At 41.9% G+C, this 27540-nt stretch overlaps 1 protein-coding gene across 3 annotated transcripts in view; it reads left to right on the top strand.

Annotated features, from left to right (window-relative positions):
• The first annotated feature begins 760 nt into the window (after positions 1–760).
• FSHR (follicle stimulating hormone receptor) overlaps positions 761–27540 on the top strand; it is a 164438-nt gene continuing 137658 nt past the window's right edge. For 2 of the 3 annotated variants that reach the window (XM_032652718.1, XM_032652717.1), the window contains exon 1: positions 761–1033. In XM_032652718.1, the coding sequence (XP_032508609.1) occupies positions 882–1033 (152 nt within the window). In that variant the 5' untranslated portion in view covers positions 761–881. The remainder of the gene's footprint in view (positions 1034–27540) is intronic. The other variant, XM_032652719.1, reaches the window with a different exon arrangement.

Raw genomic sequence — 27540 nt, 5'->3', positions numbered from 1 at the left:
GCCACGATCGCCACCTACAGAGAACATTTAAAACTAAGTTAAAAGCATAGATTAAATAAATTCATTTGTGCCAGCTTCCAAAAGTCAAAGGCAATCTTCAGAGCCTGGAAATGAGAGAAGCCAGAAAGGCTATGCCATAGAGAGTGGACAGCTGGCATCTACTAAACCCCACTGAAAACACAGCCCATTCCATAGGTCGCTCAGAGGAGTCAGTTATCTCTGTGGACTCCCCTCTCAGAAGTGCCTTCTACCTAACACGATCTGCCTGGGGCTCACTAACCCACTGCCTGTCTTCCGAGCAACACCATTTTTGGTTAGTAATTCCAGCAAGGAAGAGGATCAATGAGTACAACCCAGAAGTTCTGGTTTTATATCAAGTGGACTAGAGGAAGACGCTGAGGCCAAGACTGGAAACAGGTCCCTGCCCTTCACCCAGTGACACTCTTAGTGATGTTTCACATTCCAGACTGTGTCGTTTTTGGAGAAAGTCAAAGTCGGTGACCAGTCATGTCACTGGTTTGAGACAAAAATAGTGACCAGGAAGGACATTTCTACAGTCAAATTAATATAAACTATTCCAGACATGCATCAAGGTTCTATTTGCCATCTTCCTTGGGTCAGGGTGTAATAAACTCAGTCAAGAAAGATAAGGGAGTAACTTATCTTGCTTCCCCTAAAATCAATGCTAGCACACAGGCGTTTTGCTATTTGTCTGGAAGTGACCGAAGGGTGGGGGGGAAAGCATCCCTGGGTGGGTCACGTGACCCTACCAGCTCCCAAGGCAGATCTCTTCTCACAAGGGCTCGGTGGGGAGCCTCTGAAACCTGTGCCGGTTTTTCTCTGCAGACGCAGGAAGAAAGCAGGTGGATAGATAAATAAACATGGCCTTGCTCCTGGTGGCCTTGCTCACATTCCTGAGCTTGGGCTCAGGATGTCATCATCGGATCTGCCACTGCTGTAACAGGGTTCTCCTCTGCCAGGAGAGCAAGGTGACAGAGATTCCCTCCGACCTCCCCAGGAATGCGGTTGAACTGTGAGTATCAGAGGCAGTGGGAACGACAGCGTGGCCGGTATTTGTGTGTTGCATGCTATTATTATTTTCACATTGGACTGATAACTGTTGGGCTAAAATATTTCGGCCCTGACCAAAGGCTTACATAAAACAAACTCCCCCCGGCCCAACACTCCCGCCCTGCAGTTCTCTAAGGATCGTAGTGAGACTTTGTCTCAGAATTGTCGGGGAAGGGCAGCACGGAGACCCAAATCCAAATGCAAAGGGAAGAGTTTTTCGCTGTTTTCAACACTTCTGCTCTTGGGTGCCATAGACTCTTTGGTGAAACCAGAAAAACAAAACTAAGAAAAATCAGAAACCTAGAAGAGTTAGGATTGGAGGGAGAAAGATGCCTTCGATTTAAGTGGAAAGCGCGGTGTGTTTCCTGAGGACACTGAATTCAAGAAGGCAAGAGTCACTACTGCTTTGGAGGTACCAGCAAGTAATCCCTGAACTGAGACTCTGCTTCCTGGGGAAAAAGGAATTGTAAGGGAGGGAAGGGGTGTGAAAAAAGGAAGAAAGAAAAGAGAAAAGGAGGCAGAGAGGGATGGAGAGAGACAGGATAATCTTTCATACCCCTGGGAAAATGTGATTCCCAACTTCAGATTTTTACTAAACTATTTTAATAGGAAGTAGACGGACTCTAGGAATTGGACAAGATCTTAGACATCATTTCACTCTATCTCTTTATTTTGCAATGGAGGAATCCGGGGTCTGGAGAGTAAAGAGAATTGCCCAAACTCTCACAATGAGGTGAGACAGAGCCTAAACTAGAAAGCAGGCCTTTTGCCTCACAGTCAACTATTCTTCCCTTAAAGTCCCATGTCCACTGCATTAGAGCAAGAGGAAAGCGGAACTGTTTAATTGTCCAATTACTATTGATACTTCCCCCGAGAACTGGCAAGTGGTGGCTGAGAGACTGTAGATCTGCTCAGTGGTTTTATCCCAAGGATTTGAAACAGAAGCTGCTATTCTGGAAGCCTGTTTTAATCTTGGTTCCCCAAAGCTATGCATGACTCTTATGTTACTGCAGAAGGTGGTCACCTTTTTGTTTACCAATTCCCTTACCTACACTCAAACACGATGGTGTTGCACTTCAGATTTTCATTCAGGGACAAACGGCCGCAAGACTGACTCGGTTCTGCTTGCTCCTTTTTCCCTTGACGTCACAAGCCCTCCATTCCTACCCAAAGGCAGCTGCAGCGGCAGGGAAAATACGTGACCAACTGTGTGTTTTGGCTGAACCGCCTCGGACAGCTACTCCCGATTATAAGGAAGAACGCACCTACGCAGAGTCTGCTTTGGTACTTGATCATAAACACAGGAGGAAGCCGGTGTACCTGAGCTCCTGTAAGAAGTCACCCATCCCTAAGCGGCTTTGAACAATTACTTAACCTCTTTTGAGCCTCAGGTTCCTAACTTCTAGAGGGTTTAATACGACCTGCTTAGTCGGATGGTGGTGAACGCTAAATGATACAGCCCCCCAACACACACACACACAATTTCTACCTCTCCTGGCCCTTCTCTTTTTTCAATGTTTCCCCATGGGCCAAGCAGTGCCAACCAGTCGCTAAAGCAGACAGCCTCTAACAGGACTTAATTTTACGGTGATACTCCTCTATCCAAAACTCCCTTCTGTGCTCGGCTGTCTGCTTTCTGGTATCTCTTCACTAGGAGAGAGAATTTTTTTCATTCTGCATAGAACAACAGGGAGTAGCCAGATGTGAGCCGCAGTCTGTGGAATGCCCACTTCTGATTTAGACTATAGCTGAGAGTGGCTAAATATTTCTGGCTTCAGTAGGGTTTAGGCAGCCTGAGACAACATAGCACCGTGAATAAAGTACTCAACTAGGTGAGCAGGGTCAGGAGTGGAGGGAATTCTCAGGTTATAGTCACAGGTGGGCCTTTAATTGATTACGACAAGTCAGAGATGGAAGAGTGTGGACGCCAGATTGCAAGAGACCTGGGTTCTAACCCAGACTATGACACTGCTTTTTGTTCTATCACGTGGGCTCTTGGCTGTATCATGGAAATTGCAATGTGTACCTTTTCCAGAGTTGCTGTGAGGATTAAATGGAGTATTAAAACATCCAGCACAATGCCTCGCAAGTGGCAGGGGAGGGGGGGGGGATTGCTGCTTTCGTCACCTGTAAAATACTAGAGAAAAAAACACCACAGAGGGCATTCAGGATGATCAAATGAATCAATAGGAATGAGAATGATTTGAAAAATGGATATAAAGCTCTTCATAACTTTGAGATAGTTTACAGCAACCCACTGATTTAAGAATGATCTCCTCCTCCTCCCAGTGGCCGGAGCTCTCCCTCTCCATGCCCTTACTTTCCGAGTAAGAAAATGTGTTCCTTTAGGCTTTCAATATTTTCCAAGAACTCAAGGAGCAGGTTTCATCCTGACCATGGGCAAAGGATTTTTGATTTCAGACTTAACTTAGAAACTCAGCTTTACCTGGGGGCAGTCAATGAATCTAGAAAGGCCCCTTTGATCTCGCTTAATTCTTCCTGGAGTTAGAATTTCTAAGAAGAATGTGAACACCCATTCAAAACTTGAAATTTTAAGTCTAAGTGACTGTGTGGATACAGGTATCTTTTTCTCCGGCAGGGTCAGATGGCCACAATACTAGAAGAAAAGACCCCACTGATGGCCACTCTTGGCGTAGGGAGATCTGTACTGAGATTATATTATAGGCTGCCTGTGTTGACCCCTCTCCTCACAGCAAGTTCCTGTATCTCATTGCCATCTCAACTGACCAGCACTTACTTCTAATTATCTAATTATATTTTTCCCTTTTATTTTCTTCCTTTGCTATATATTCCTTGTTTTGCTGTTTTGGTTTAGATCACTAGCCATATCCCATAACCATAGACTATTGTTTAGATAGGAACTAGTTTAGTCTTTCCTTAGTAGGTCCTTCGTTCAGAGGGACGTTATCAGTATTATGCCAAAAGGAAAGCCTTTCGCTATGCCAATAAGATTCTGTGGTCTCCAAGAGGAAAATAGATTTTTTGATGCTTGCAAACAATTTCAATTGTGGAAGTTTTTCTTTAAGAGCGTCTTCCAGGATTAATATTCTGAGAACAGTTTGAGAAAGGCTGGTTCGAAGTTGGTCTATCCAACCCCAGCCACCAGTACAGATCCCCTGTAAAGTCTGCACTTGCAGCCCAGTTCCCCTGACTCCCAGTTCAGTGCTCAATAACAGCTAAAGGTGGACCTCTGGCTGATTTTCATTGCTTTACGCCTGACAAGCAACTATTTAAGACCACCATGTGTCCTCATGAAGGAGATGGTTCTGAACTATGGACTAAAGCCACACAGAACTAGGTGTTACTCTTTCAGAGGTGTAGAAAGGGATGGATTACAAAACTACTAAAGCCACTGTTGACGTCTTCATTTGTTGAATATTGATAATTCAATTCACCTCATCATGTAGGTTTCATGTTTCCAATTGCCCACATCTAATGTTTTACAAACTCCCTTCATACTGCTACAAGAAGTAATTCTTTTTTTTCTTTGCCATCTTCTTTGTTTGGGATCTGAACATCTAAAGCCTGGATTAAATAATTATGTGCTAATCTACCTCCTTGCTACCCATCTCTCTCTTCTCCAAACCAGCCTGAACATCGCCATTCTAGGCTTCTCCATTAAACACCACTGCCACCATGTTACGATTCCCCAGTTCAAAATCATTCCGTGGCTCATCTTTCAGACTTTACCTCTCACCTTTCACCAACAGGAGCCATCTACTCCGCCAGGCTGATACAGACTTGCTCTCAAGCTCAGTTTGTGTCCCGAGATGTTTACGTCATACCACTTGCTTATGTAATCTTCAATTTCTTCTTTGTCTCTTGAAATCCAAGCTACTTATCATAAGCTTACTCAAAGGTTGCTTCCCTGAACACTACATTTTCATTTAATCTGAATCCCGGTGCCGTTCATTTTATAATCTTGCTTTGCCCTTAATTTTTCATATGTATCTTATTTCCACAACTGAAGTGAAAATTTCCTTTGTACTCCTTATTGTGCCTGGCTCAATGCAATGTAGTTTCTGGGGCCTCGATTACATGTAGAACAAATGGTACAATAAATAAGGGGGAATTGCATCTATTTATTTGCTCCGCTCCTCAGTATTGAAGAAAAGATTCTTATAAAAGATGATTATTGCTCTCTCTGTGGTGAACTACTATAGGATTTGATAGTTCCCTTGTTTTCTTCGCTTTTTTATGTGTTTATTTTGTTTTAAATGCCTGTATATCATTCTGGAATCCATTAATTTATTCAGAAAGAGAGATACATAGACTAGAAACAAAGTCTACTAAGTTAAAAGCTGAATATTCTATATTTTAGGCACGCCACTCAGTTCTCTTGACTTAATAATACCTGTCTCTCTATTTCTAAAAAGAATACTGAAAGGATGAGTGAAATTACCTAAACAAAATCACTGTAAACCAGACAAAAATGTTCAAAGAAATATAATTTTTGCCAATTAAGGTCAAATTCCAAAGCCTGAATGTTAGGTTTCTTGTGCTTCCCAGATGTGCTTTGATTATTGTAGTCTGCTTGGATATTAAAACCAAACACCCCACTGTGCAGGTTGCTCTGGGTGCCTATATCTGGAGACTCTTACTGTCTTGTTTAGATATTTCTTTGAAAGAGACAAACAGCACAGTTTTCATGCTAATGCATACATAATCTTTCCTCTCAAAACAAAACCCTGCACCTACTTTAGTGAGAAATGATACGTCTATGTCCAACATTTGGAATTTAATCGGACTGGGGTAAGGAAGGTTTCTATTTCCTGCAGAGGAATCAGAAAAAGGAACAGCTATAGAATGCAGTAACTTGAAAGGGGAAAAGTAAAAATTATATTGCAGCGGAAATAAATTCTTTAAAGTAGAAGATGAAATCTACTCTGGGAATTGGCTAAGAGCTGTAATTTACAGAGTCATTTCAGCTATTGAAAAGTAAGGGTTTGACAGTGTAGAACTGCACTACTTGGTGATGATAAAATCCCCTTGCTTACCTAAAGGTCAGTGCTGTCCTTCCTCCCCCAAGTCTTCTGCCAAAGAAGCCTAAGCTTCAGAAGCGGGAAATCTTGGCAGCAAATGGAAAATTCATTTAACGTTTGATTATCCTTCTCCAAAACCACTAACTAGGTTATCCAGTCACTGTGGTTGATTGGACTATTTATTTGTAAGCTGTTAGATTTAAACTCTCCAATTTAGCTTTATTTAGACTAGATTCTAGCTTATATATCCCATAAGGTCACCTAGGAAAGAGAGTAATTATTTTTAATTGCTTAGGATCTGATGACCATAATGAGAATTGGATGTTTCTTCTTAATCCGACCTCTCCCTGAAGTATCTCTGGGCATGTTTTGGGTCTCTGACCTGAACATGTCATTACCTTGTTCTTTCATATGGAATATGGCAACTGATCTGAAAGTCTTCAAGGGATGTTCAAAAACTCTTTTTGAGTAAAGCAACCAAACCCTTGCCATAGACCTGAAGTCAATTATGGTTTTAGTCTCAGGAGTGGCTAGCGTCTACTCTCTCTCATACCCTCTCCCAGAGTTGGCTCTCTATGCAGCTAGAGCCAACACACAGCCATCACAGAATCCTGTTATCACAAATCTGGAAAACATACAGCATGAGCCAACTTTTGTATCTCCTTGATGCTAAGACTGATGAAAACCTCTAAGAAATAGGAACCCTAAAAGTTCAGCTGTTTCAATGAATCAGAGAGATCAACTGAGGATATGGGAGAGAAAATTCATCAGTAGACTGGTGAAAGGTGGAAGTAAAACAGTGCTGGGGTTTCTTTCAATTTTAAAATGCTTTGATTTTACAAACATCTTCAGGCATCAAACTTCCCAAAACCAACAGGCTTTTTCTAGGTCTCCAGAGTCCAACATGTATGTAATTCCTAAATTTCTGTATTTCAGTTGTGGGATTTTGAAGGGGGGTGTGGTTCTTAGGCTTAATAGACAGTTCTGTTAAGTTCTGTTATTTATAAATGCAACACGGAAAACCTCCCCACAGACACATCTCTATGGTTACTTTCAGTTTGGGGTTTTAAACAAAGACTTTGTGAGGGATCCCAGCTCCAAAAATGACTTTGTAACTAGATAAACAGAGGCTGATTGGAGGTCATGGAACATTTCATACAGAACCTCCTGGAATAGAAGGGCATTGAAAAAATAAAAGGAGAGCCAGAGCCTTGAGCACTAGATTTCAGGAGTGGCCCCAGGATAAAATATCCTGTCCCTTCTAAGAAAGTCTCCTAAGTTTTGGTTCAGAAGATAGGATCACATCCCTAGAAGACAGGGTGCCTGTACTTGTGCTTCACTCATCAGCTCAGGGTAACAGCTTCTGAATCAGCCTCTATGCCTTCAGCCTTCTCCCCTCCCAACCCTCTGCTCTGAGTCCTGGCTCTGGTTTAATTCCTCTGTGGGCTCCAATGCCCAGATTCAGGACAAAAGTCCAAAGTCATAAGTTTGACATTAAGTTCCTCCATATTTTGTCCTCAAATTTAAGTCTCCTGTCTTCTCTCTCAGCTTCTAGCCTTTCTACGCTTTGCTCTATGGACTATTTCCTAATCCCCAGCTCCCAAACATACCTTATATTCCCCTACCTAAATACTATTATTTTCTCCAACCTGAAATGAATCCTACTCTAATAGAGTCAGCTTTTGAGACCAGGTAAAGATGCTCATTTTTCATGAAGTTGTCTTTCAACATCAAACATTTATTGATTATATTTGTGCAAGGCACTATACTGGACACTTGGGAGAAAAGAATCAATAGGGGAGGCAAGGGGCCTGTTCTCATGGAGCTGCTAAAAGAGAAGAGTATCAAACAAGAAACGACAATAATGCTTTTCCTCACTTTTACCCACAACAATAAAAATCCCCCTCAGAACCCGGAACGGTCACTGTCAAAACCACTCATTTGGGGCTTCCCTGGTGGCGCAGTGGTTGAGAGTCTGCCTGCCAATGCAGGGGACACGGGTTTGAGCCCTGGTCTGGGAGGATCCCACATGCCGCGGAGCAGCTGGACCTGTGAGCCACAATTGCTGAGCCTGCGCATCTGGAGCCTGTTCTTCACAACAGGAGAGGCCCCGATAGTGAGAGGCCCGCGTACCGCGATGAAGAGTGGCCCCCGCTTGCCACAGCTGGAGAAGGCCCTCGCACGGAAACGGAGACCCAACACAGCCATAAATAAATAAATAAATTTAAAAAAAAAAACCACTCATTTGACAATTAATTGCAAGTTGCCTTGTACAATCTGAAATCATAGATTGTGATAGCTGGAAGAAACAGATGCCTAATGAAGGTCAATGAGGAGACGTCTGCCTGCCTGATGCCGGAGAAAAAAATGGATGCGAAGACGGGTGTCTGCCTGTCCCATCTATAATAGATTTGCTCTTTTGACCACCTAGGGTTGATTTCAGGAACTGTGCAGGGCCACTTCCAGACACCTTATTTTTTTAAAAGGTCAGAAACTCCTATCTTTATTTTACAAGGAAAACACAGCCCTCAAATAAAACAGAACGACAAACGAACACCAGCAAATTTATGGTAAGGCTTAACTGGCAGATGTCCAAATATTTAAGTTTGACTAGAAATTTTCAAATTGGGCAAATACAAGGGTCTGGGTCCTTTGAGTTGGGATAGAGGAGAAGGGTACAGAAGGTGGAAAACAGCACCAAAAGTGGAAGCTTAGGCTGCACTGTTTTCTTTGCTACCCTCATAATTTCCCAAAGCTGCTTGCGCCCGTGAACACTATTAAGTGATATTGGGGAGACAGTGGGTAAAAGGAGCTTACGTGTCAATGCACAGTGTATGACAGCTTCCCTTCAGAGAAGCTGAACGTCATCTAATCTGGTAATCACACAGAGTTAGTCTTAACAAAGCCCAGATGTCTCTTCTGAAAATGATATACCTTAAAAACGTCTACATTGGCATAAGCAGGTCACTAATAAGAAATTCTTGAATGCTGTTGAATTTATAAGCAATTTCTCTTCCTTCTAAATTTCAAACTGTTTTTGCATGGCTATGTTTAGAATAGAAAAACAAATTGAATGCAAAAAAGAAAAAAAAAAAAAATGATCACTCTCCATCATCAGATCACAGCCTGAGCAAGTATCAACAGTCAGCCCCAAACCCTTGCCACTGCCATATGCCCACCAAGGCTAATTTCTGCTCAGGGCAGGAAGGAATTTAATTGGTGTTTCTTTTATGGGCAAGCAGTGTAGACTTTCCGTAAGTAAATATATTGGGGAGGGGGAGGGGGCGGGTGCAGCAGAAAATACAACAAGAAACACTCTTTTAATTTAGAAAACAAACTGGAAAGGCAATGAAAGCAAATATGAGATTTATGGTGAACAGCAAAGCGGTCATCTGGAATCCTGCACACAGTAGCAAAATTGTTTATCAGGCCCCTGATTGTGAAAATCGGCTGAGCTCCTTCAATAAGAACATACCGTCTTAGAATGGCATCTGACTCCCCCAAACAAATATTAGGCACAAGAGGAAAGAGAACAAACAGTTATGATAACCAGATAGGAAAATTACAAAGTAGCTCTGGAAGCAGAGCTATAGGGTAAGAAGAAACAAAACAAGAGCCACAGAAGTATAAATAAAAGGAGGGGCTGGGCCACTGAGTCGGGGAATCATTATGTCAATATCTAGGTCTTGCCTCTTGGGCTGGGCAAAGTCCCTGGAGAAGATTCTTCCAAGCTCCTACCTGGAGGGTGAAGCCCTACTGCCAGCATTCTGATGGCTGGGGAAAAGGGCTGGGGGTCTCAGCATCCAGCAGCCATAAGTGGTCTCTGCGATCTCCAGTTCAGAAACTCTCTATTCTACTCTCTTTAAAGAATAAACCTATCTGCCTATGTTTTCCTCTCGGAGTCTTATAGTTTCTGCTCCTATATTTAGGTCTTTAATCTGTTTTGAGTTTATTTTTGTATATGGTGTCAGAGAATGTTCTAATTTCTTTGTTTTACATGTAGTTTTCCAGTTTTCCCAGCACCACTTACTGAAGAGATTGTCTTTTCTCCATTGTATATTCTTGACTCCTTTGTTGAAGAGTAATTGGCCACAAGTTTATTGGTTTAGTTCTGGACTCTATTCTGTTCCATTGATCTATGTGTCTGTTTTTGTGCCAGTATCATATTGTTTTGATTACTGTAGCTTTGTAGTATAGTCTGAAGTCAGGGCACATGATTCCTTCAGCTCTGTTCTTCTTTCTCAAGATTGTTTTGGCTATTTGGAGTCTTCTGGGTTTCCATACAAATTTTTAACTTATTTTTTCTACTTCTGTAAAAAATGACATTGGTATTTTGAGAGGGATTACATTAAATCTGTAGATTGCCTTGGGTAGTGTCATTTTAACAATATCTTTTTATTACTGAGTTGTGAGAATTTGTGGTACATTCTAGATACAAGTCCCTTATCAGATGTATGATCTGCAAATATTTTGCCCCATTGTGTGAGTTGTATTTTCACCTTCTTGGTGGTGTCCTTTGAAGCACAAAGCTTTTTAATATTGATAAAATCCAGTGTATTTTTTGTTGTTGTGATATTTGGTTTTGGTTTCATATCCAAGAATTCCTTGCCAAATCCAAGGTCACAAAAATTTATTTCTATGTTTTCTTCTGAGACTTAAAGTTTTAGATCTTACATGTTGCTCTTTGATCCACTTTGAGTTAATTTTTGTATATGATGTCAGATAATTGTCCAAAATCATTTTTTGCATGTGGCTATCCAGTTGTCCCAACGCCATTTGTTGAAAAGACTATTTTTCCCCTACTGAATAGTCTTGGCACCTTTGTTGAAAATTATTTGTCCACAGAGATGTGAATTTATCTCTGGACTCTAAATTCTGTTCCATTGATCTATATATCTATCCTCGTATCAGTACCAAACTGTCTTGGTTATATGGAGAATGTTCCATGTGCACTTGAGAAGACTGTATAATCTCTTTTTGTTGGGTTGAGGGTTCTATACATGTCTCTTAGATCTAGTTGGTTTATAGCATTGTTCAAGTCTCCTATATATTTGTTGATCTTCTGTCTAGTTGTTCTATTATTGAAAGCAGGGTATTGAAGTCTTCAACTTTTATTGTCAAATAACCTATTTCTTAATTTCTGTCAGTTTTTGCTTAACGTATATGGTGCTCTGTTATTAGGTATATATATGTTTTTAACTGTTACATCTTCCTGATGGATAGAAACTGTTATCCTCATAAAACATTCCTCTTTATATCTAGCAACACTGTTTTGTTTTAAAGTCTCTTTTTTCTTGTATTGGTATAGCTACTCCAGATTTCCTGTGACGGGTATTAGTATAGCTGGTATTTGTATAGCTACTCCAGATTTCCTATGGCTGCTATTTGCATGATGTATATACTATTTCAATCCTTTTACTTTGAATCTATTTGTGCCTTTGAATTTAATGTGTGTCCTTTAGAAAATATATGGCTAGATCATATTTTTAGTCTAGTTTGATCATCTCTGTCTTATGACTGGATTGTTTGATCCATTCACATTTAATGTTATTACTGATATAGGTGGATTTACATTCGCCATTTTTGTTTTCATCTGACTTTGGTTTTATTTACATCTGACTTTTTGTTTTCTATATGTCTCATGTCTTTTTTCCTCCTCTATTCCTCATTTACTACTTTCTTTCACATCAAGTGAATCTTTTCTAATGTAGCTTTTAAATTTTTTAATGACTTTTTACTGTATTTTTGAGATTTTGTTTTTCTAGTGGTTGCTCTAAGGTTTATGATATGCATCTTACCAGAATCAGCTAGGTTAACGAGAAAGAGAGAGAGAGCGAGCAAGCGCAAGCGCAAGCGTATGGTGTGGAATGTGTTACCCCTATATAGCTCTACTCCTTAACAATTAAGAGAAGAAAAGAAAAAAGTCTGCAGTTATAGAGTCTTTTCTAATTACATAATTACCTTTACCAATGCTTTTTGTTTGTGTGGATTTGAATTACTATCAGGGGTCACTTGTTTCAGCCTGAAAAACTTCCTTTAACATTTCTTATAAGGCAGGTCTAATAGCAAGAAATTCTCTAAGCTTTCATTTACCTTGGAAAACCTTTATTTTGCCTTCATTTTTGAAACATGGGTTTCTGGTTATAGTGTTCTTGGTTAACAGGGTTTTTTTTTCTTTGAACACTATAAATATGTTATCTCAGCTCTACCTCTGGCCTCCATTGTTTCTGATGAGAAGTGAGCTGTTAACCTTGTTGAGGGTCCCTTGTAAGTAATGAGTCATTTTTCTCTTGCTGCTTTCAAGATTTTCTCCTTGTCTTTGATTTTCAGCATTTTTACTATATTGTGTCTGTTTATGGGTCTCTTTGTGTATATTCTACTGAAATAATGTTGAGCTTACTAGATGTTTTCAATAAATCTAGGAGGTTTTCAGCTATTATTTTTCCAAATATTTTTTCTTCCTTTTTCTTTCTCCTCTCCCCAATACTTCCATTATGCATATATTGGTGTGCTCAACTTTGTTGCATATTTCTCTGAGGTTCTCTTCATTTTTCTTCATTCTTTTTTTCTGTTTTTGGCTTGCATAATCACTATTGGTTTATTTTCAATTTTTCTATTTCTTTCTTCTGCAAGTTCAAATCTACTGTGATTTGAGACACTCGTGATTTTTTTAAATTTCATTTTATTTTTTAAAATAATTGCTATCTATTTATATTCTCTTTTTGATGCAATATTGCCAGCATATTTTCCTCTATTTCTTTAATCATGCTTTTCTTTACTTCTGTGAATATTCATAATGACTATGTTCAAATATATTTCTGTTAAATCTGACATCTGGTTATTCTCACAGGCAGTTTCTGTTGCCTGTTTTATTTTCCTGTTTCTTTGTATCCCTTTGATTTTCGGTTTGTTTGGTTTTTTTTTCTTTCTTTTTCTTCTTTTTGTTTTTTTGCTGGAAACAACCTTTCAGACAATCTATTGTAGCATTCTGGGTACTGGTTCCACCTCCATGACTTATTAGTGCTGTTTGATTGTTTGTTGTTTAGTGACTACTGGCTAGATTATTTTAGTGAAAGCATTTGATGTTGATTATCAAGAAGGCACAGCTTTGAATATGCCCACAGTCACCCTGGGAAGACAAGGTATTGGCAGGGCTCTCTTCCATTCTTTCCCTGACCACAGCCAGATGTTAAACTTTACTACTTGCAGGCAGATTATGCTACTACTTTCAACAATTCCCAGGGCACAAATTCCTCTATAAACTAATCCAGTCAAATTGTGGCTCCTTCAAAGAAATCATTTACGGGGTCAGTGTTTGATATCCATTCTGACCCCAGGGGGACTCCTTCCAGCTGTCTTAGTCCCCCGGTTCTCTCCTGCAAACTAATTGTCCTACGTTATATATCTATTAGATCCATGAATATCCCAATTGCCTTTACCATACCTTTGCTGTTCTTGAGAGTGCTCTCAGGCTTAAACGTCTCCATCCTCTGCTGCAAATGAAATCAGTTCCCTTGGGAAGAGAATACCAGATACGTATTTCACAGTCTGCTTCTCACTTCGGGCAAAATCTCAGCCAGGGCTCTGGAGCCAGGAGTGGATTCAAAGGCAAACTTCTCTCTGAGACCCTCATTCCAGGAGTTAAACACTTGAAGGAAGGTAGAGTAACAACCTGAGATGGTCTTAGCTTGATTCTTTTGGCTTGGAACCACCACCTCATGAGCCCTGGCAAGAGTTTTGGATCTCCAATATTCTCAGCAGGCCATACCCAAGATAGAGCCTCTGGTGCACAAGTGTGCCTTGGTAAAAAGAAAGGAGCCCCCACTTCCCAACCACACTTGCCCAGAATGCAGCCTCAGCAAACAAGCAGCTGGAGGCAGAATGAGAAATGCTGAAGTCCTGCTTCTCCTGGAAGAAAGCCCTCCACCTGGAAGCTGGGAAGAGACGAAACCCTGTGTTCTTGACTTCTTGCATTCTGGAGTAGAGTCTCCACTTCTCTGAGGTGGAAGGGGAGAGGGAGGCCGTAGTTTTGATTTAAGTAACACACTCTTGCCTCTTTTTAACTAGATTTTCATAGGTTTTCTTGAATAGATGTTTCCTCCTTTGCTCTTTGCCCTTAGGACCATTTCCAGAGGCTTTGAATAGTTTTCTTTCTTCTCTGGTTGGTTTGCTTTGTTTTTATAATTTTTACCAGGTTCACTACAGAGCTGGTCAGCTGAGCTCCTCACACAGTCATGCTGAAAATCAATCACACCACTATGTTCTTGATCAAGCAAAGCAAAGGGGGAGCTGGTTGTGACTGAAAGCAGAAAAGCAGTCAGGTACCCAGGATTATCCTCTCTGAAGTTCTTGGTGTGCCCTTGAACAAAGGAGGACAGTTGGGCAAGCCAGGAATAAATTTTTCACCCCATTTTTACTTTAATGTTTTTCATATACATTATTAGTTTTAAATAATTCAGTACACATGTCCTAAATGTTGGTCTGGTGAATAGTAATGGCTCTATCACCTACCAAATAAGGCCACTAACTGCTTTTTTGGCAGGCATAACAGTTTCTTAAACATTGTGATATGGTGAGCAAAACAAGTGGAAATGGAATTATATCTGAAAGGATGGTTTCCAGGGTTGTTCTAGTTTATTAGATCAAAAGAGAAAAACGGATTTCTTTTCTCCTGAGCAGGCTAGAGACAAAATGACCTTCTCCCTGTGCGTTGACAGTCCTGACCATTTGACTGAAGTAATTTCAGCAACAGGGAGCATGCAGTTGTACCAAATGGAAAACAAGCCAAAAGCAATATCAAAATCTTGAGTTCAGCATCCTCCCCGAAAAATCACTGAGACCCTAAACAAAGCGGTACATCATACACGACCTGCTACTACACGCATCACACTTTATTGAATACTTACTGTGTGTACAGCCATTTGCTGGGATATAAGAGCCAATTTTGCAGCCCTGACATATGACCCTTTTAATGTAGCTGAAGAGAGTAGACACACACAGAGACATAGAAAAAGAGAACAAGGCTTTTCAAGTGATCATGTGATAACACAATAAGGACAGAGAATTCAGGACAAAATTTGACTACTGTGGAAGTTCCTTGAAGGGAGAGGTACCTACACTTGCAATAAACAAACAAGGGTACTTCCTTGAATAGGTGACACATGTGGTGGATATTAAAAAAAAAAAAGATTTAAATATGTGACAGTGAGGGAAGATGCTTAGTAGATAGAAAGAACACCTGGAGAGCTAGTCCAACAGCAGCAAATCAAAGAAATAGCTTTTTCTCCGGAAGGAAATAGTATTGTTTCTGAATTATCAATTTCATTTCTCAAAATGTGCCAAGCGTAGCACTTGGGTGAGAGTGGGGGAAATTGGAGCATTTCCATTCCAGATCTCCAAATTCAAGAAAGATTATCTAGCAGGGAAAAAAAAATGTTCTGTTTTAATAATTAGTGGAGGTTTGGGTAGAAAGAACCAAGGCATGATTCAGAGAAATTTAGTGGAGTGTGTTAAATGGCTTTACAAATCTCTTTGACTGAATGCAGAACAGACTAGACCCAGCCTGATTTTGTAGTTAAGAAATACAAATTACTTAAGTCACTAGAAGTATTTTCAAATAGAATCAGTTTTTTACTCAATTATTTATTTCAATTGTCTAGCTGAGGTCGTATTACGCCTAGGAGATCTTTGGATCTAAAACCATATGTTTCTGAAATAAATAATTCTTTCAGAGAAACTTACTTAAACATTGGGCTAATTTACTCTTTCACACACTAAGCAAATAGACGCCAATTAGATCTAGATAACTTTTCCTAGAATTAACCTGAAATTAGCCATTTTGTTTGTTGATCCCCAACCCAACTGTTTTTCAAAAGAAAGGAAAAAAATGAATGAATAATTGAGCATAAGACAATAAATATCAAGAAAATGTTCCAAATATTCTGCCTCCCCATCTATTGTCTTCTTCTAACTCTGCTTTCAAGGTGAGCAGTCAAGATCAGCTACTGATGGAAGCCCATCTACTTTTTTTTTTTTTTTAACATCTTCATTGGAGTATAATTGCTTTGGAATGGTGTGTTAGTTTCTGCTGTATAACAAAGTGAATCCCCTATACGTATACATATATCCCCATATCTCCTCCCTCTTGTGTCTCCCTCCCACCCTCCCTATCCCACCCCTCTAGGTGGACACAAAGCACGGAGCTGATCTCCCTGTGCTATGTGGCTGCTTCCCACTAGCTATCTATTTTACATTTGAACCTAGGGGCAGGACAGGAATAAAGACGCGGACATAGATAATGGACTTGAGGACACGGGGAGGGGGAAAGGTAAACTGGGACAAAGTGAGAGAGTAGCATTGACATATATATACTACCATCTACTTTTGTTTTTGCATCACTCTTAAGTTGTCTCCCTTCCAATAATCATTATGGTGTAAGTGACACTCCAGGGGAAATGAATTCCTTTTAACTAAATACAAAATCCTCCCTCGAATCATAATTGGGACTTTGTTGATTCTGCTGTTGTCTGAACACTTTGACAGATAACCGACAGCCACCATCTTGTTTTCACCGAAGTTGAATAGCTTGTCTCCTGCAGCCTTTGGGGAAGATTTGCCAGCCTTTAGGAACTGCCCCCCTTGAGTAGGGAATAATTACAATTACTTAGATATCAGAATTGCATTTCCTAGAGACTGGCTCCATGTTGTTTTTCTCAAGATTGTTTAAAGGAAAACTCCTTTAAACTCCTAAAGGGATAGAGTCTTTTTCATTTTCTTTCTACTTAGAAAGATGTGACATCTACAGAAAGCATTTAGATTTGTAAGACCCTCAAAAACAAGGATGCCCATGCCCCTGTCTTAGGTCTGGCAAGTATCATGCATGTCTTAGACCTACCGCAAGCGATATTTCTGAATAAATGAAATGAATGGCTTGCACTGAGTTGAACTGATGAGTTAAATTGAATTGGATTGGATTGAAATGAATTGAATTGGACTTCTCTGCACTGACAGAGTAGCTATCACGAAAGCAGAAGGAAGGTAAGGATGTGCCATTCACTAGCTAATCAGGGCCAGAACTCAGCATGATCAGGGAGTCCAGGCCCTCCTGGCTGCTGAGGACCAGAGGTTAAGTGATTTCCCAAGGACAGATAGCAAAGTGGGAGCAGAGCAGAGACTCCAGACAAAACAACAGTAAAGACAAATAATTGGGCTTATGTGTACTGTGTAAGTAGAATGACAGGCACAGCTCTAAGTGTCTCACTGTAGCACCTTTTTTACTCCTCATAGCAACCCCTTGGGGCAAGCCCCACTATTACCCACACTTTCAGATAAATCAACTAGGCATAAAGCAATTAAGTAATTTGCCCAAGGGGCACATCCAGGATTTTTGGACTCAGGAAGCAAGACCCCAAGACACTGCTGTTAACCATTGCAAGACATCACGGGCAGGGAAGAAAAAGAGTTTATAACCACAGCTTAAATAAAAGTTTTAAGAAAGGATAATGACAACAATTTAAGGAAACGGAGAAACAGCAGAAAGGAGCAATTTTTTCCCCTCTGGAGGACGTGCAATTATAAACCTGTTCCAATCTCCTTAATGTAAACATTTTTAAGACATCCAGATTTCACATCTCTTGGACTTCCTGAAGTTTGACCCTGGTAGGATCTGCTGAACCATACTGTACAGAGTGTAGGTACGTCAGGGTTCTAATTTCTGGGAATGTCATAAAATAAAAGGTTTTTAAAAATAATACATAATCTCATATTTATATTTATCTATACTTTATAATCCAAAACATAGCCCCATAATGTTGAAAATGTTCAATTAATGTCTTGGGACACAGAGGCCCTCGTTAGTGCTGGACACCATGTTCATACTATCAGAATGCAGGAACACTGACATGGCGTCATCTCCCTGCCCTGCGTGCACCAAAAGGCATGTCCACTGCTGAATTTTCTGCTCCCATCAGTGAGGCGTGACTGAGTGCCTCCACTGAGCCCCGCACATAGAGGTGCTCTAATCATCCTAGAGAATCAGAACCACACACGTGATTCTAATTACTGTATTCTAGTTCTGAAGATCCCAGCTCTTTAGAGTCCCTTGGCTTCCACAAGTTTGTGCAAACCCATCCTTGGTCCCTCACCATGTCTCTGGCACCTTGACGGAAGTCGACAATTTTTCTGGTGAGCTCAGGAAACAGAGAGAAAGGACAGATGCCTCCCTGCGGGGCAGGCCTGCAGGCCATCTCTGAAACCCTCACGTTCCACCGTATGATAGGTGTATCACGGGGCAAGGAGGCCAAAGAGCATCGGGGAAGGATCCCGGGACTAGGCGTGAGAAACCCGGGATCTGGTTCTAATCCCAAGAGCACCTTCTTATTCAACCTAGGAAAGTCATCTAACAGCTAAGGGCCTCAGTTTACGCTCCTATAAAGTCACAGAACTGAACACGAGAATCCCTGAGGTCACCTCCCTCCCCACCAAACAGCAGGAAAATTTGAGCCCTGAGAATGAAGTCTGACTGAAATCATTCAACCCTTTAATAATCACACCAGCTTCATGACACGGTCACTGTCCTTCCCAGCCTACCACTTCCAGAGGCTCTGACAGCTTTGTCATATGTGATTCTAGGAATCTCACCTGTGCAGTGAAAGTCCTGCATTTTTTGCCAGCCTCTTTTTTCAGGCTTGTCATGATTAAGTGGCAGCAGGGAAAAGCTAAAGGACCAGGTGTCTTTTTATTGACAGCTTGCCCTGTAGACCCTGCCCCGAGAGGAGGAGAAGCAGAGGTTAACAGAGCCCATCAGCCATCCGCAGTCTCCTAGGCTTTAGGTCTGTCAGCAGCTGACATTGTATCCTCATCACTACAGCGAGTGGCACAACCCAGGAGTGAGGGCCATTTCAGTGGGTGTGTATGTGTGTGATAATTCCTGGCTTTCCTTTCCTAAGTCCAATATTTAAAACCAAGAGCCCTGGAAATTTGAGGCAGTGGATGGCCTTAAAATTCCTTAAAGAGGTGAAGGCTGGGGTGGAGGGGAGGCACAGTAACGATTATGAGACAGATGTAACCTTAAAGAAAACAGACCTTTATCTTCTTAAAAATCATTCCATAGTCTACAGATCGTGATTTGGATATTTAATTACATTCTTGTTTTCTGATGCTGCCCAGGCTAAACTTATGTCTGTCCCTAGCTCTTAGAATGTTACACTAAAAGCTTACACTTAAAAACAAAAAAGAGCTTCTGAATAATTACATTATATCTCAGGATTCGCTTTTTTAAATGCCTCCTAATAGCTAAGCAAGTTCCCTCTGGCTACGGACGTAAACCATGCACCCTCTTTTTTAGTGATGGTTCAGGGAGGACCCTCTCTCCCCTGAAGAAAACTGCTGCATCTGTTCATTTTCATCACCAACACTCTTCGCTTTGTCCTGCCCCTTGGCAAAGTCCTGGCGCTTCTACTCCATCTCCCCCTCTCCCTCCCCGCCCCCTCCCCCAGAAAGCAACTCTGGGTGGAGCTCCCTGACATCTGAACCTTGCTTGGAGGGCATGATTCCTTTTAAAACAGACTTTACGGCCATAATGTGTATAGAACATAGTGTTTATATGACTCAAGTAAGTAAGTCACTTGAATGCCTCATGCCCTGAATGTTTCTATCTCTAATCAAAACGTGGATAAAAGGAGGAAGGGAGGGAAGAAGGGGGAGAGGGAAGGAGGAAAGCGCTGAGGGAAATGAGGAGAGAGAAATACTACAGTTCTTAGAGAAAAGGATGCCAGTGGGCTAGGCAGATAGACCCCAACATAGCTACTACATCCTTTCATTTTATTTATCTATTTTTAAAACGAGTGATGGTTTTATTGGCAAAATTATAATATATAGGTAGTGTAGGAAGTTATTTCAGATGACAGATTTAGTTGTTTTCCTTACAGCTAAAAGCTGCAATTACCACATTAAAACTTTAATGAAGAATTATCTACATGTGGAGCTTTAGTCTCAGGCCTGGAGCAGCTGTGAAGTGAAAGTGACCACACCATTCTAGTCCTTGGACAGCAGTATATTGCCCTTCACCTTCCACCCTTGTCATCTTCCCAGCTTCCATTGTAGACAATTCCATTAGGAGTGGTACGAATACCTACTCCGTTTCTTGCCAAGATTCCAAAAGATGTACTTGTACAGTCCCCATTTGACACAGAGGCGCAGGAGAGATTTTCCGGACTCTGCCATGTCCCCTGGGCCGCCAGCTCTGTCTACATCCTTCGTTTTATAAACGTCGAAGTTGATATTCCAGAGGGCTGAGGCGACCTTCCCAAAGGCCCAGAGCCAGAATTTGGCAAAACCAAGAATGGCACCCAAGGTTTTGGACCTTGATCTTCAGCAGAAGTGAGACCTCTTCACCAGGAGGGACTTTGAAAGTGAGGTGGAGGATTGTAGGTTCAGTTGAGCAGGACAGAAAGCCATTGTAGGCCTGGGAGCAGGAGTGTGAAGTCATGTTTTTGGAGCCTTGGCTTGAAAGTAAGTGTTCAAGACAAACTGGAAAAGAGAGAAACTGGTGAAATGGAGACCAGAACAGAGGCCATTACAGTTATTCGGTCATGAGGTGAACAAGACTCTGGACCAGAATAAAAGTAGAAATGGAGAAGAAAGGGTGGATCCAGGAGAATTTTCCAAGGAAGAAGCAATCGGATTTTGTGGTGATGAGGGTTGAGAACAAGAGACAGTCAAAGACAAACCCGACTGTCGTAACCATGGAGGCTGGCTCGCTGTTTCACAAGCTGGTAGTCCCTCTGTGGCCCCATTCCTAGAGAAAGCCAGGGCCTTCCCCCACCCCTCCATTAGGAGGATGGCAGTTCCGTCAGCAACATCAGAAAGGCACCAGCTCATTCCGTTGCCAGCCAAGAACATGCACACATAGGTCTGTCAGTCTGTTCCCAGCTCTTTTTTTTCCATCTCGAAGGTACAAAGGAAAATGCTCAGAGCGTGCTTTAGGCAAAGCATATTTTATCCCAAAGCTGAGAAAGAAAAAAGCTCACCTTTCACGCCATCAGTGCCAGGATTCTGAAAGCACCAAGAAACGGATAAAAGAAAACAAGCTGCAGCAAGTGTTCTGATTCTTTAGTTAGGAGCAATTTGAAGTGGCATGCATGTCGCCTGGCTGAGCGGGCATCGGGGAGGAGAAGTACAAAAGGAGATTTGATTGAAGTGCTTTGGATGACAATTTTCTCAAATAAATAAATAAATCACTGGAAAAGCATCCCGTTCAAGAAAAAGTGGGCTCATTTTTGTCCTGAAGACACAGATCACGAAAGGATGAGGCAGAGAAGAGATGTTACCTTATGGGTATTTTTCTTAAGGGAAAAAGACCTCTGTTATTAAGAATGAAAGACTTGGGGATTTTGATGTGGTGGTCCTCAGTCTTCCTGTGATGGACTTTGATGCTGAAGTTTAGATAGCTATGCATGTAGCTCTGCCCCTGAGCTGCATTTTTCATATGCACTGAGGCACTCAGAATGACAACTTGAAGGCAAAGGAAGTTATTGAAGAGTCTACCACTGATACCCAGAACTCAGGGAACGTGTATGCAAAAGCTCTCACTGAATATCTGGAATATAGTAGATACCCCCCAAAAGATTAGTCCCTTCCTACACTGCTCTCAACTATAGTGATGCACAGGGCTAAGGCTTTTAGAGACATCAAAATAGCCCAGATTTCTGTTCCTAATGGTTCTTTTAATTCATAACAATAGCTAACATTTACAGAGTACCTGACGGTTTGCAAAGCACTCCGACAGGCATTATCTCATTTGATTCTCACAATGTGCGAGTATTTCAGTCCATTTGGGCTGCTATAACAAAATACCATAGACTCGGTGACTTGACAAACAACAGAAATGCATTTCTCACAGCTCTGGAGATGAAAAAGACCAAGTTCAAGGTGCGGGCAGATTCAGTGTATGATGGGAACCTACTTTTTGGTTCAGAGCACCTTCTCACTGCATCCTCGCATAGTAGAAGGGGCAAGGTATCTCTCTGGGGCCTCTTTTATAAGGGCACTGATCTCATTCATAAGGGCTCGAGCTACCCTCATGACCTAATCATCTTACAAAGGCCCTACCTCCTAATACCATCACCTTGGGGGTTAGAATTTTAGCATGCCAATTTAGGGGACACAAACATTCAGATTATAGCAGTAATACAGAGGTTATTATTCTGTACTGATGAGGAAACTGAATGATTTGCCCAGAAGTATACACTTTAAAATGAAAACAGAATCTGAATCCAAGGTTGCTGTGAAGACCAAAGGTAGGTTATGTAAATTACTCAGTCCGGTGTCTGTTACATAGATGCTGCTCAAAAAATAGTACCACCTATATACCACAACACACAAGAACTTCACCAGAACAGCTTGTCAAATACTTTAGCAATTCTTCCTTCAAAGGGTGACCATGCAAACAAAGTAGAATAATTTGGTTCATAATTACCCGCTGTCTGGAAGTCTCAAAAGGATTTCTAAGTCCTGCTAATTTATTAGGCAAAGAAGAAAAACCCAGATTCACCAGTGTCTTCCTGGAACATTGCAATGCATTTTGCTCTCATATTCTAATACTCAATTAACAAATACTGAGCATAACGTTGGTGTAGAACGTAGAAGGCGGAAGCACAATGGAAAGGAAACCAAGATTTACCCAGCACCTACTATACGTCAGCAACTGTGATTAGCCCAAAACAACCTCGCGAGACAGCTGGCACTAAAGCCTCTTGGTACACAAGACAGCGAGGCCCAGGAAGACTGTAAGATTTGTCCATGGTGTGACTGGTGCATCACTGAGCCAAGATTTGACCCCAGAAAGTGTGTCTGCCTCCTAGTCCATCCTATTTCAACTGTAGCACAGACCTCTTGATTCTAGAAATTGCTAGAATTCTACTGAGTGCTACTTAACCCCACCAAATTCTCTAGCTCTTTCAAGGACATAATGTTACATCACTGCATCTATATAATTCAAAGTGCCAGGTTCCCTGCTGACTTATGTTGAAGTGTCAGGTAACCACAAAGGGCCACCTGGTCCAAGGACAGAAAGCAGAATTCTTTAGTATCATCTTCAGAGGGCCACAGTACATTTCCCCCCAGTTTTGATTCACAAGGGATTCCACTATCATCCTGATTTAGAAGTTGAAATTCTACACCTAGAGCACGGCGCTGTAAGGGTTTCCTTCTTCACTGAGCCTCTGTATGTGTTGCCACAGCTGTGTGCTGTGATCATGTTCTCTCATTTAATCCTCACAGTGACCCCAGGATGTAGAGAATATTATTAGACCCAGTTTGAAGATGGGGAAACTGAGACTCAGAGAGGTTGCACGACATTCCGGCACACACAGCTTTAAGCCCTGAGTCTGGGCTCTTTGTTCACTTTTTACTTCTGTCCACTTTTTTGATGTTGAAAATCATCTCTTACCATCATAACAGCTGCAAAGGGAGGGTGCCCAAGGGCAATGTGTGTTACCTGGGATTTCAGTGGCAATCTATTATAAAAGTTTACATAATATTTGCACAAGAATCTGGGAAGATAATCCAGTGCTAACAGATTTGGTCAAACAAAACAAAACAAACCAGTGATTTTAAATGTGCCATTGGAAAAAAGGGAGGAAACTGTGCAGGTGTGAGGTAGGTAGAATTGATGGGTTAGAAAGGAACATTAAGGAAATGATTTAGGCTTCCAGCATGAAACTTACCGGAAAAAAAGAAGGTGATGGGAATGATAAAAAAAAAAAAAAAAAACCAAAATAAAAACAAAACAATTAAAAAAATAAAAAAACCAAAACCAAAACCAGAGGATGCTTCTTATCTGAATGTTTGGCCAAATTATGCATTATTTGCTTATGGAACATTTTCCAATATATCTAACCTAAATTTCCTCAAATTCCACCAGCATAGTAGAAACAAATCATATTGTAGTAACAGTAAATTATAAAGTATCTTATTTCTTGCCCAACTCCCTCACTCCCTTTACAAAGTCAGCTTTCACTTCGCCTGTAAAGGGTCCCTGAGATACACTGGCAATTTCTGGGGGAGGATCACATGTGGTCAGACGTGGTCCTCTGGTTCTGGCCAACTTGCCAACGTCCACTGCCCATGAAGTCACTCCATATGATGCCTCTCCAGTCCCACTGCTGCCACGATGAGAGCCATGGGGGTGAGGATCCACTGTCTCTCATGGGCAATAGCTCATTAGTTGCACTGAGAAGAGAGAACTCTTACTTCACTACGTCCCATTCAGCTGGCCGTGAACCAAAGCCTCCGGTGTTGGCCACTGTCCTTGACACACCCTAAGCCTGTCTCCATCTCCCCCAACTCCTCCACTGTCCCTCCACTCCTCACCCCTCCCGTGGAAAAAGTTCCCTCAACTTCCACCTAGAGTCCCTCCCTTCAGGGTGCTCAAACACCATCCACATTCTTGGGAGAGGTTAAAGATCTTCCTGAGTTTTCCCTGAGCTGACTGCTTCCAGGCATTCCACACACAAATCAGGTTCCTAGGGGCATCCTCTTCTCACTCAATCATCCATCAAATCAGCATTTTTAAAGAGATGTCCCAAAGCTACTGGCCACATCTACTCATCAACTAAATTCAAACACTTCCAAATCTCTAAATGTTCAAATCATCTGGATCCCATACATCTGTATGTCACCCTAGCTCTTAGTGAAAGGCTCAGCAATATTGCTAAGTGATGAAGTTGCGGTGCCACTTCATAGTTTCCTAAAATAATCCCATACCTTTCCTTTGCACTGGGTTTTTTCTCTCTCTCTCCCTTCGCCATAGTGGGTGAGTACTGCTGTGATACAAAACAGAGCCCATGGGAGTAGTCAATAAAAATGATAACATGGGATCAGGAGAAAAGCTGAGATGAAATAATTCACTTCTAAGAATGGTCAAGCAAAATAAACAGTGAAGGTGGCCATAGGGGCACATATGCAAAGAGATTTGAAGAACAGAATGAGAGCGAAGATGACGTACATCATCTCCTCGGTGGTATAGTCAGTCTAACTCATTGGTACACATTTATCAAGTGCTCAATAGCACTAAACCTTTTTTCTTCCTCTTCAGTTGCATTGCCCAGTGCTTCCAGATGCCCCAGTTATCTGGAATAAAGCTCTGCTCTTTAGAACTCTGGTTAGTCCTCAGCACAGGTAAACAGGAGCAGCTGCTAGTTTGTATGGTTCAGACTGAATTCCAGAAGAGCAGATGGTAAAATGATTACCCCCGTATAAACTAATTTTTCTTTGCTTCTACTCTGTCATCCGTGAACTATTATTATGCAGACACTCAGCAGAGCCAGAGAATGCCAAATCAAATGAAAGGTGTTAGCAGGTGTGTCCCATTCAATAGAGGAGTTCCTTCAATGACACCAATGACAGACCAGAGATGCAAAGGGGTGCGTGTAGTGGCGATAGAAGGGGTTGCTTTGTTTTGGAAACATCATCCTGGTAGCCTGGAAGGGTGAGTATTAAACATAGAAGCTGCATATGCCAGAGTTGCCCTCAGTGATTTTTCATCTAAAACCTGTGAACCTTTTTCTTGGCCTGATTGTGGGCAGGCAGCCTCCAAACTCTGACCAAGCCAACAATAACAATCCTAGCTAACACCAGTTGGGCGTTCACAAAGCACCAGGGCCATGTTTACCTAGCAGTAGTTGAAAAGAGAAAAGAACCCCTCTCCTTCCCAAGCTCTCCTTCCTCATGTGTTTCTCTTACTCCTAGAGCTAGTTGGACTGAAAATGACTCCATCCTTATCAGTCTCAGACAGAAATACAATAGGGCAGAGTGATTGTTCCTTTGTTTGCTTTTTGGCTTCTAATTGAAGTCAAAAAGCAGATATTGGGGAAGGAGGCCAGAATCTTGAACTAAGAACATTACTCTAAGACATACGGTAGCAAAATGTGGTCACATGAAAAGCTATTGGTGACACAATTGGAGGTTATAAAAAAATTCTAGGGCTTCCCTGGTGGCGCAGTGGTTGAGAGTCCACCTGCCGATGCAGCGGACACGGGTTCGTGCCCCAGTCTGGGAAGATCCCACATGCCGCGGAGCGGCTGGGCCCGTGAGCCATGGGCGCTGAGCCTGCGCGTCCGGAGCCTGTGCTCCGCAGCGGGAGGGACCACAACAGCGAGACGCCCGCGTATCGGGGGCGGCGGGGGGAAAAAAAAATTCTAGCTTGCTTTTCCAACTACCGCGTGTAGGCCCTGTGCTAAGAACTTTACATGAATTCACAACACCTCATTTAATCTTCACAACATGCTTATTAGGAAGCACTATTTTTATCCTCATTTTACAGAGAGGAAAACTCATGTTTAAAGGATACATAGCATATGAATAGCATAGCAAAGACTGAGACCCCGATCTGTCTAACGCTAAAGCCATGCCCTTAACCTCACCAGGTCGCTTCTGAGCCATGTGTTTGCTGGAGCCTTCGAACTCATCATGGTGTCCTGCCTCAATCTCATCCCTCCCACCCATCGCCACAGAGCAGCAGAGGGGACTTCCGAAACTCAAGTCTGACCATTTCAGAGCCCTGCTTAAACCCTCTCCGGGCTCCCTGTATACCCGAGATTCCCCAATACAGCTTGGCAAGAGCATTCCTGAGTTGACTCTTGCTCACACACAGCCTCAGTTCTTACACATTCCTCACGCTTCTGGTCTACCCACGATGATTTTTCCTGCAGTTCCTGGAAAATGCCAAGTTTCCTCTTCTTTGCAAGTCTCAGAACAAGAAGCTCCCCCTACCAAAATAGTCTTGTCCCTCCCTCCCCTGTTCTGATTACCTATTTTATTTTAATACAAATACACCTACAGGATTTGGTACAGATTCACCTCCTCTCAGAAGTCTTCAAGATCCCACAGGCTCCATAAGCTGCCCCTTTTTCAGGGGTCCTAGAGCCACCCCTGCACCTGTGTCACTGCACATATCACACCAAATCACTTTTCCTTCTAACCTCTAGATTGGGTCCTTGAGAGCAACAACTACCTTATTCATTGTCTTAGCCCCTGAAGTTGGCACCATGACTGACATAAACCAGGTCTTCCGTAAATCAACAGAGCAAGTGCGGAAACCTCAGTGCTAAAAGCCAGCTCTTACTAATGATGCAAGGAGGGCAGGAGATCCTGACAGAATGGTTTTGTTTCCCTTTTCATGATATAAGACAGCATGATTTAAGGGGGTTGTGTCTCTAGATCTGTGTCCTACTGGAATGCATGTGTTTCAAGTCCTAGTTTCAAGTCTCAGCTGTTACCAACAATTCCCCAAAGTGAGTCCTCATCAAGAGAAGCTTTTCCTTGTCATTTTCCTCTCATCTTCACAGCAACAGCCCCGTCTTTGCTTTCACCCCAGCACTTACCTCAAATTACAGTCATCGCATCCTTTAGATTTCACAGTCCACACAAACCGGGACCATTGTCAACCCGGTTCTTCCCTCTTTCC

This window comes from Phocoena sinus, chromosome 13, assembly GCF_008692025.1.
Source record: "Phocoena sinus isolate mPhoSin1 chromosome 13, mPhoSin1.pri, whole genome shotgun sequence".
In the NCBI taxonomy this organism is placed as follows: Eukaryota; Metazoa; Chordata; class Mammalia; order Artiodactyla; family Phocoenidae; genus Phocoena; species Phocoena sinus.
This window is presented reverse-complemented; position numbering and strand designations above follow the sequence as displayed.